This window comes from Nicotiana tabacum, chromosome 16, assembly GCF_000715075.1.
Source record: "Nicotiana tabacum cultivar K326 chromosome 16, ASM71507v2, whole genome shotgun sequence".
Classification (NCBI taxonomy): domain Eukaryota; kingdom Viridiplantae; phylum Streptophyta; class Magnoliopsida; order Solanales; family Solanaceae; genus Nicotiana; species Nicotiana tabacum.
The window spans coordinates 147622085-147630762 of record NC_134095.1 but is presented as its reverse complement, the minus strand read 5'-3'; the positions used below and the strand labels follow the sequence as shown (position 1 = coordinate 147630762).

At 35.9% G+C, this 8678-nt stretch overlaps 3 protein-coding genes across 3 annotated transcripts; 2 read left to right on the top strand and 1 right to left on the bottom strand.

Moving 5' to 3' along the window:
- The first annotated feature begins 241 nt into the window (after positions 1 to 241).
- On the top strand, positions 242 to 2422 carry LOC107760217 (uncharacterized). Its single transcript, XM_016578236.2, has one exon. It carries the CDS (start codon positions 470 to 472, stop codon positions 2285 to 2287), a length of 1818 nt encoding a protein of 605 aa, XP_016433722.1. The 5' UTR covers positions 242 to 469; the 3' UTR covers positions 2288 to 2422.
- A 190-nt stretch (positions 2423 to 2612) lies between these two features.
- LOC107760218 (high mobility group B protein 7) lies at positions 2613 to 4615 on the bottom strand. The gene is made up of 8 exons (XM_016578237.2): positions 4373 to 4615; positions 3734 to 3816; positions 3596 to 3644; positions 3385 to 3483; positions 3223 to 3280; positions 3094 to 3138; positions 2910 to 3002; positions 2613 to 2809 (listed from the first exon to the last, which is right to left on the bottom strand). The coding sequence occupies exons 1-8, from the start codon at positions 4495 to 4497 to the stop codon at positions 2750 to 2752; spliced, it is 612 nt and encodes a 203-aa protein (XP_016433723.1). The 5' UTR covers positions 4498 to 4615; the 3' UTR covers positions 2613 to 2749.
- Positions 4616 to 5920: 1305 nt separating this feature from the next.
- Positions 5921 to 8392, top strand: LOC107760216 (small ribosomal subunit protein eS26x). Its single transcript, XM_016578235.2, has 5 exons — positions 5921 to 6056; positions 6148 to 6240; positions 7332 to 7416; positions 7497 to 7630; positions 8061 to 8392. Exons 1-5 carry the CDS (start codon positions 6054 to 6056, stop codon positions 8124 to 8126), a joined length of 381 nt encoding a protein of 126 aa, XP_016433721.1. The 5' UTR covers positions 5921 to 6053; the 3' UTR covers positions 8127 to 8392.
- Positions 8393 to 8678: the final 286 nt, after the last annotated feature.

The window sequence follows — 8678 nt, the reverse complement described above, 5'->3', positions numbered from 1 at the left end:
GTTCCTAAAAGGTGGGAAAGAATTTTAAACCTTATGCATAGTGCGCTCCAACGTTCCTATGGACTTTAGGATACTCGTGAATGAGCCTAAAAAACGGTCATATTTACATGTGAAGTCACTTAAATTTCACCCTCCCACTCACACCTGAGAAAAAACTACTGGACTATTTTAACCACAAATTACAGTTCCTACTCAAAACTTTCTATAAATAAGTGAAACAATTGTTCAGAAATTCAGACCAAATCATTCTCTCTTCAGATTTTTCCAATATATTTTTCATCATTGTACCTTGTTGTCTAAGTCATAAAGCCCATCCTTCCTTTTCAAATCTTTTAAGCTACTCCTATATTTTATTACTATAACAGTCATATAATATACTCTAGTTGCATATAGTACTATTTTCCTTCAAAGCTATTTCCCATTATATCTTTGTCCAACTTTCCAAACAGATCAACACCCACATCACATAATGCAGTTTCTGATGTTGGTTTTCAAGATTTTGTTCATTCTTACATTCTTTCACCTCTTTTCAACTTCATTGTCCTTAGCCCAAGAACCACAACCCGCGCCTGCAGTGTCAGAGTCAGCTTGCGCAGAGGCCGATAGGCGAGCTCTTCTTGGATTCAAAGACAAGATATTGAAAGACACTACTGATATTCTGTCTTCTTGGACAGGTACTGATTGTTGTGGGGGTGGTTGGGAAGGTATAGAGTGTGATCCTGTTACGAGACGAGTGAATAGGTTGATTTTGCAAAGACCTTCTGAGAGGGATACTAGCATTTATATGAAGGGAATTTTATCACCAACACTTGGTGATTTGCATTTCTTGGAAACAATGATAATTAGTGGGATGAAACACATCGCAGGTAAAATCCCAGAGAGCTTTTCAAATCTCACAAAATTGCAGCAGCTTATCTTAGATGATAATTCTCTACAAGGGTATATTCCTACTAGTTTAGGTCATTTGTCCTCACTTCAGACACTCTCACTAGGTGAGAATCATTTGTCAGGACAAATTCCTTCTACTATAGGAAATTTCAAGAATCTGCAGCAGCTGAATTTGGCTGGAAATTTGCTGACTGGTCCTATACCAATTGCCTTCAAAAATCTTGCTAAGTTACAGTCTATGGATGTTAGTCACAATTTGTTATCTGGGGTGATTCCGGATTTTCTAGGACAGCTTCAGAATTTGACATATCTTGACCTTTCCAGTAACCAATTGTCAGGGCAAATTCCAATTTCCTTATGCAATTTGCTCAAGCTTTCGTTTTTATCGCTTGATCATAATCGGATGACAGGAAGAATTCCTAGCCAAATTGGGAGGTTAAAGGCACTCACTTCTCTGTCATTGAGTTTTAACAAGTTGACAGGCCAAATTCCTGAGTCTATTGCAGGATTACCAAATCTTTGGAACCTTAGTTTATCCAGAAATTCCCTCTTAGATCCTTTGCCTATTGCCTTTTCCAATGGCCTCCATTCTCTTCTGTCAATAGACTTGTCTTACAACAATTTAAATCTGGGAACAGTGCCTGATTGGATAAGAAATAGAGAACTTTCTGATGTTAACTTAGCAGGCTGTAAGCTTCGTGGGAGGCTTCCGAATTTTACAAGGCCCGATTCGCTGAACTCAATAGACCTATCGGATAACTTCTTCTGTGATGGGATATCGAATTTCTTTGCAAGAATGTCAAGCTTGCAAAAGGCAAAGATATCAAACAACCAATTAAAATCTGATGTTGCTTTGATCAAATTGCCTGATGGAATTTCATCTCTTGATCTGCATTCAAACCAGCTTTTCGGGTCTTTTTCAAAGATGTTAAGCAACAAGACGAGCAAATTTTTGGAGGTGATCGATGTCTCAAACAACCAACTTTCTGGAAACATCCCAGAATTCAGTAATGGCTTAAACCTGAAAGTGCTCAACCTTGGCAGTAACAAGATTGCAGGTCAAATCCCCACTTCAATCTCAAATCTGGATAAGCTTGAGAGGTTAGATATATCAAGAAATCAAATTGCTGGTACAATCCCTATAGGTCTAGGATCATTGCTGAAGTTGCAATGGTTAGACTTGTCAATTAACAAGATTTCAGGCAAGATACCAGATAGCTTGTTGGGGATTGAAGAATTGAGACATGCAAACTTCAGGGCAAACAGATTATGTGGAGAAATCCCACAAGGCAGACCATACAACATATTTCCTGCAGCTGCTTATGCCCACAATCTATGCCTGTGTGCCAAGCCTTTGCCACCTTGTAAGGGAAAGAAACAAGACAAGTTGGGCCAGTAAATGCTGACCCAATCATAGGAATTTATGCTTGCAATAACCAAACACATTTTTTTTTGAATTCTAGTACTACTTGTACAACTTTGTCTTACTTTGTTAGTCAATGTTCCTAGAGATAAATTTGACATGAATTGGAAATTTTCATTTTCAAGTTCTCTGCTGATGTCTTGCAATCACCTTATACACAAATCAATTATCAATTGGTAAACACAAATCCCCTCAAAAGAAAGGGGGAGAGGGGGTGTGGAGGGGAGAAAATTTGACATAAGAGATGGCAACTAAGAATCATCAGAAAATAGACATAAGATTTAATTCCAAAAAGGCTTGAAAGCAAGAACTTAAACATAAGCTTCCATATATTACTTCTAATAAACCTAAGTTGACAATGATCAAAATTTACATAAGTTCAAGACTAGTCATTTCAAAAAGCTGAAAAATAGCTACAAATTTCAAACACCAAAAGCTCTATTCCTCATCTACTTCTACCTCTTCCTTCACTTCCTTCTCAGGCAACTCAACTTCATCCTGAAATTATTAATTTAGATGTAAGAATAGGGAAAGTACACAACAATTTAAAAACTTTAGACTACAATTTACAACAATAACAAAGAGAACAAGAACCCACATTGGCATTCTCAGCATCAGTGTTGGACTGTTGCAAGGCCTTTTCATATGCTGCTTTGAGCTCTGCTGCCTTATCCTGATAAGGCTTTTTCTCCTGATGAAACCATTTGAACCACACAGAGTAAGAATCACATTGGACACAATTACAACAAACTAGTAGAAACCATTTTACACATGCCACTCACCTCATCAGTCAGTGACTTCCATTTCTCACCTCCTTCCTTAGCAACCTAAATGGTTCAAAAGTACAGACAGATTAGCACTAAATGGAGCCAAAAGGCATTAATATCAGGAAGAGCTCAATTCAACATTACCATGGAGACACTTTTGCAATCAGGATTTGCAGCCTTAAATGTCTGCCTAAACTCATCCCTGCAAGTATGTTTGTTTCATGTCAGAGCATTGTATATAACTTATCAAACATACAACAGATTTATATATAAATGCAAACTCATACACAAAGGTAGAGAGATTACATGAACACAAAGAAAGCAGTGGGAGGGCGTTTGGGGGCATTTGGATTCTTTGCTTTCTTTTCCCTCTTAGCTTTTGGTTCTGTCGATTTCTCCTTACCCCTGTGCAAAATCACATAGTACCATGTTACAAATTGTAAGAATACTGTCAAACATTAAAAGATCAAGCACAGAATGAAAATGGCAAATAATATCCAAGGATCTAGGAAATTACTTTGCTGCTGGCTTCTTTGTTTCACTTGCATTTTCCACAACCTGAGCCTCTGTGTACAAACAACAAATCAGTCCATTAACAAAGTCCAATAAAATGCCTAATACAATTAATTCCAAGTGAATAAAGAGTGTAAATTACCCAAATTCATTTTGATTTTTGCATCAAGGCTACAACTGTGGAAATTAATCAATGCTATGGGTACATCTTTGTTACACTCTTCACTGCAATAATGAAAGGAAGAGAAAACCCAATTCATGTCAGTATTATCTTTCACTGAATTTCCCAACCACAAATACATTTACTTTTTGCATGGGTTAAAAAATTTTAAAAAAAAATCACCACATTTAAACTTGAAATATATATATATATATATATATATATATATATATATATATATATATATATATATATATATATATATATATATATATATATATATATATATACACACACACACACACACACTTAACTCTTACAAATAAGAATATAATGATGTTTATACTAATTCCAAGTTTATAAACAACGAAGAACATGCTAAATGACTCAAAACACACACTATCTCCAAACTGAACATTATATTTAACCTTTTTTAAAGAAGAAAATTACATGTGTACTAAATCCACAAAAAAAAGTACCAAGCAAAAAGGGATGCCTGGAAATTTACATTCAGAGACTTAAAATACTGAATTTGCCGATAAATCCATAGGATGAATAAATTTACAGCACCATAAATCAAATGGTTAGAAACAATAGCAGATAATATAGAATAGTGCATACCAACGAGCAAAAGCGCTGCCATCTTTAGCACGTTTAAGACTAGCAGCAGTAGCAGATTCAACTTCCACCCTCTTTCTTACTCTAGTTGGACCATTTGACGACTTTGATGCTCCACCACCAGCCATTTACAGCTAATTTTTTAATGAACTTTTCAAAGAGAATTTCGGAAATGTGACAGAAGTGAGATTGTTGAGGAAATGAGTGTGGGGATTTGGAGGGTTTAAACAAGGATATGAAGGGAGGGAATGTGGTTTTCATTTTTCGAATTAGGCGCCACATTGAATTTTATAAAAACCCGCCAAAGGGATTTTGGTGGAATGTGAAATGGCTCGGATCGATGACGTGGGTTGTGTATCTACTGTTGGATTGGGGAATTTTCCTTTTGGACGGCTCACGATCGTTTACGTAATAAGTTCTCTTTTTTATTTTATTTTTCCAGTGTAAACATACACTAGTACACTAACCCGCACCCCTTAATCTAATTATACCAAATGCCATGTCCCATTCCATCTCTTTTTTTTTTTTTAACCTCAATATATTCTTATAAAGGGAAAATGAAAAAAATTAAAGAAACAAAAACATAGAAATTCCGAAAATAATAACCGATAAAATATATATGGTTTATATATTAATATACAACACATTTTTTATGCATAATCTCACATCTCTATGACTCTTTAAGATACAATCAAACTTTTCTATATTAGTCATTCTTTGTAATAGCACTTCACTATAACAGACCAATTTTCTTTGGAACCAATTTTTCAAATTATATTATAATATATGTTTTATATGACAGCACTTCACTATGGCAGCCAAAAAATATTGAAACGAACAAAGCTGCTATAGAGAAGTTTGACCGTATATCTTGTGGTATTATTATCTAAGCATATTATTTATATCATACTAGAGGATAGGCTCAATCTTGATTATATTTGGCTAGTAGTGTAATTAGTTTTGGCCGACATGCCAATGTGTGCACAACATATCGGGAGAAATTCAAAAATAGCTAGATTTACAACTGGTCGTTCAAAAATAGCCAGTTTCAAAAGTAATTGAAATTAGTCACTTTTCATGTAAATATAAAATTGAGCGAAAACACTGTTCAAAACCCGAAAAATACGGCAGTATATTATGCTGGAGTTCCAGGATAAGTATGCTGGAACTCAAGCATAATATGATGGAGTTCCAGCATAAGTACACTAGAACTCCAGCATAATATACTGAAGTTCCAGCAAGTATACCGGTCCAGCATAATATGCTGGAGTTTATACACAGGTGCACTGAACTCCAATATATTATGCTGGATCGGTCTCTGTTGCAGTAAAATAGTGGTTATTTTTCATTGACTTGATAAACACTGGCTATTTTTGAATGACCAGTCCGAAAACTGGTTATACCGTGTTGTTTTTACTAAATGGACGCCCATATTTGGGCTTTCAAAGAAGGCCCATATTTGTATTCGAGCTTTCCGAACGGCCCATGCTTATTGGGCTTTCAAAGAAGGCCCACTAATTTCCGAAGACGGCCAATGTTTATTGGGCTTTTCAAAGAAGGCTTATATTTCACATCTCTTATCAAAGGAAAACCCTAGTAGCTGATAGCGTCAGAAGCAGAGTGGTCGCCATTAGAGTTCCATCGTATCCACTGCTCAGCAGCTGCTACAACTCGTCCGGCGAAAATGGTTAGCTAAAATTTTGAATTTCCTCAGCTAACGTAACTTTATACCTAGAAAAAATTGTATAATTTCTAAATCTATTTCTCTAAATTTACAGACATTCAAGAGAAGAAACGGAGGTCGTAACAAGCATGGACGTGGCCACACCAAATTCATTCGCTGCTCAAACTGCGGCAAGTGCTGCCCTAAGGTCTGTTCCTTCGTTATTATTGTTTATACAACAACAATAACTACTTGTACATCTCTATATCAAACTAGATGGGTTTGTTATATCAATCATATGTGCATAAATGATATACTTGTGAATAAAAGTACGTTTAAGGATATACACATATGCATATGATGGGCTTAGATTGTTGGAGCAAGCTTTATTTTGTTATGGTTTTGATGTTTATCTGACTATTGCTAGTATATTTTGTTTTTGAGTGCTTATTCGGTTTGTTGTAAATGTCTAGTGTTGTTGAATGGAGCTATAACTTTAAAAGAAACGAGAAATAGGTCCAGTGGTACCCGGTCCTAACTGCCCCTCTACACTTCTCCACAACAACAACAACAAACCCAGTGCAATCCCACACAATGGGGTCTACCCTTCTCCACATAAATACTAATGTCTTTGTTGGGTTTGAACCCGTGACTTGTGCGCCTAAACGACACATCACAAGTTGTGTTCTTACTGCTGGACTAAAGTCTTGTGGGCTATCTGGAGCTATAGCTTGTTATATAGGAATTGTAAGCCTGCTGTTTGAGTTTGTTCACCTGTTACTCTTTTGTCAGAGAGACTCTAGTTTTAAAGACCCCTTAATTTGTTTTATAAGACAAAGTTATCTATTACTGAATATAGCTGAATGCGTACAAGATTATATAGCTGATTCTGAGTCGTTTGGGATTGAGGCATACTTGATTGGTTGATTGAGATAAAATGCTTTGTGTATGGTTTTTGGATAATTGCTTAGAACTCAGGCAACTTGAGAAGTCATGGATCTTCACAATGTTTGATTTAGTGCAAATTTGCTGTCTAAGCTAATTAATGGAGTATCCATGCTTTAACAGATCAATATATTTTTGCCCGCGGGATAATAAGACAAGTTTTATGGCTCCTTTCTTCATCTCAGCTTTGCAGAATCAATTTGGTTTTAAATTAAGAGACCCGTTTTTCCTGAGTAGGGTAGATGTTGGAGAAATTTTTTTCATGTTAGAGGTGTTGTATAGCAGATGCAACTTCTTTGCAATTGAAGATTAATTGAATCTGATAGCTTGCTTTCTTTTTGATTTGTCTATCAGGACAAAGCAATCAAGAGGTTCCTTGTGAGGAACATCGTTGAGCAAGCAGCAGTGAGGGATGTTCAGGAAGCTTGTGCTTTTGAATGTGAGCTTCTTAGTGCATTGACAATGTATTTATATGCAATATTGCATAATGTAATAAGATGAATATTTTTGTATTTACAGTGTACACTCTTCCTAAGCTGTACTTGAAGATGCAATATTGTGTCTCATGCGCCATTCACTCCAAAGTTGTTAGGGTCCGCTCTGTTACTGATAGGAGGGTCCGCGAGCCTCCACAGCGCTTCAGGCGCCCAAGGGTACTGAATTTTACTTATACTATCTTTAATTCTTTTCTGTAGTATTTTCTCTATTGAGATCAAATTTTAGTTGTTAAAGTCTATTTCCTGCTTTGGAGAAGAAAGACGTCTTTTTAGATACGTTAATGTAGTAATAGGCTATTCTGTCAATTCTGCTGATGTTTGAATCTCATCTTTGTTGTTTCACCTAAATTCAACAAAACAATTTGTCTGCTAAAACATTAAGTACTTATTTCACCTACTTTAATGTGTGTAAGTTTTTTGAGTTATCAAGAAGTAGATTGTTCTATGTTTGTGAAGTATCATCTGCTTATGAAATGCTTGCAATTTGCTTAGAGAAAATAACAGGGGTCATATCTGTTTCACTTGCTTTTGCTGAATCAATGTAATTCTGCTTGCTTAGAGCTTTATTTCTTTGTGGCTATTTCAGGATGATGCTCCCAAGCCTGGTCAAGCTCCACGCCCTGCCGGAGCTCCTACTGCAGCTCGCACTTAAGTGCCTACATTTTGATCTACTGCTGTTAGGCTATTTGGGTTTTAGTTAATTTGAGATGAGTTTTTGAAGTGGATTTCTTTATTTAGTTTACTGGAACAATCATTAAATTTGTGCATGCAAATCTCAAGTAAACAGGCCTGTTGTTCGTCTTATTGCTTATATAGCCTTTGCAATTGAACTCTCTTTGCTTACACCCAACAAAAAAACTGTCGACTCCTTTTGAAATTTCTTCTCACTTTCACCTTACAGAAAGTGTTTTGGATCAAGTTTTAAGTTTGGCTTTGAGATAGCAACGTTTTCCGTGTCTGATATTGAAAAATCATTCAAAAGTTTTTCAATTTGACTTAAAGCTATCATAAAAGTCACTTCGTATGGAATCATTTTATGGTTTTATGGCCAATTTTTGAAACTTAAAGGTAAAAACAAAGTAGCAAAGGGTAAATACTCGAGTATACTAGCGTTTCTATTGAAAAAGAAACTCTACAGTAGGGGCGTCAATGGTTCGGTTCGACCGGTTATTTTATAAAATTTGTACCATATCAATTTTTCGAT

Coding starts and splice junctions, on each gene's coding strand:
- LOC107760216 (XM_016578235.2), top strand. Junction 6,241..7,331: donor GCGGCAAGTGCTGCCCTAAG/GTCTGTTCCTTC, acceptor TTTGTCTATCAG/GACAAAGCAATCAAGAGGTT. Junction 7,631..8,060: donor AGCGCTTCAGGCGCCCAAGG/GTACTGAATTTT, acceptor TGGCTATTTCAG/GATGATGCTCCCAAGCCTGG.
- LOC107760218 (XM_016578237.2), bottom strand. CDS start 4,497: ATGGCTGGTGGTGGAGCATCAAAGTCGTCAAATGGTCCAACTAGAGTA. Junction 3,139..3,222: donor ATTGCAAAAGTGTCTCCATG/GTAATGTTGAAT, acceptor TGAACCATTTAG/GTTGCTAAGGAAGGAGGTGA. Junction 2,810..2,909: donor CTGATGCTGAGAATGCCAAT/GTGGGTTCTTGT, acceptor TAATAATTTCAG/GATGAAGTTGAGTTGCCTGA.
- LOC107760217 (XM_016578236.2), top strand. CDS start 470: ATGCAGTTTCTGATGTTGGTTTTCAAGATTTTGTTCATTCTTACATTC.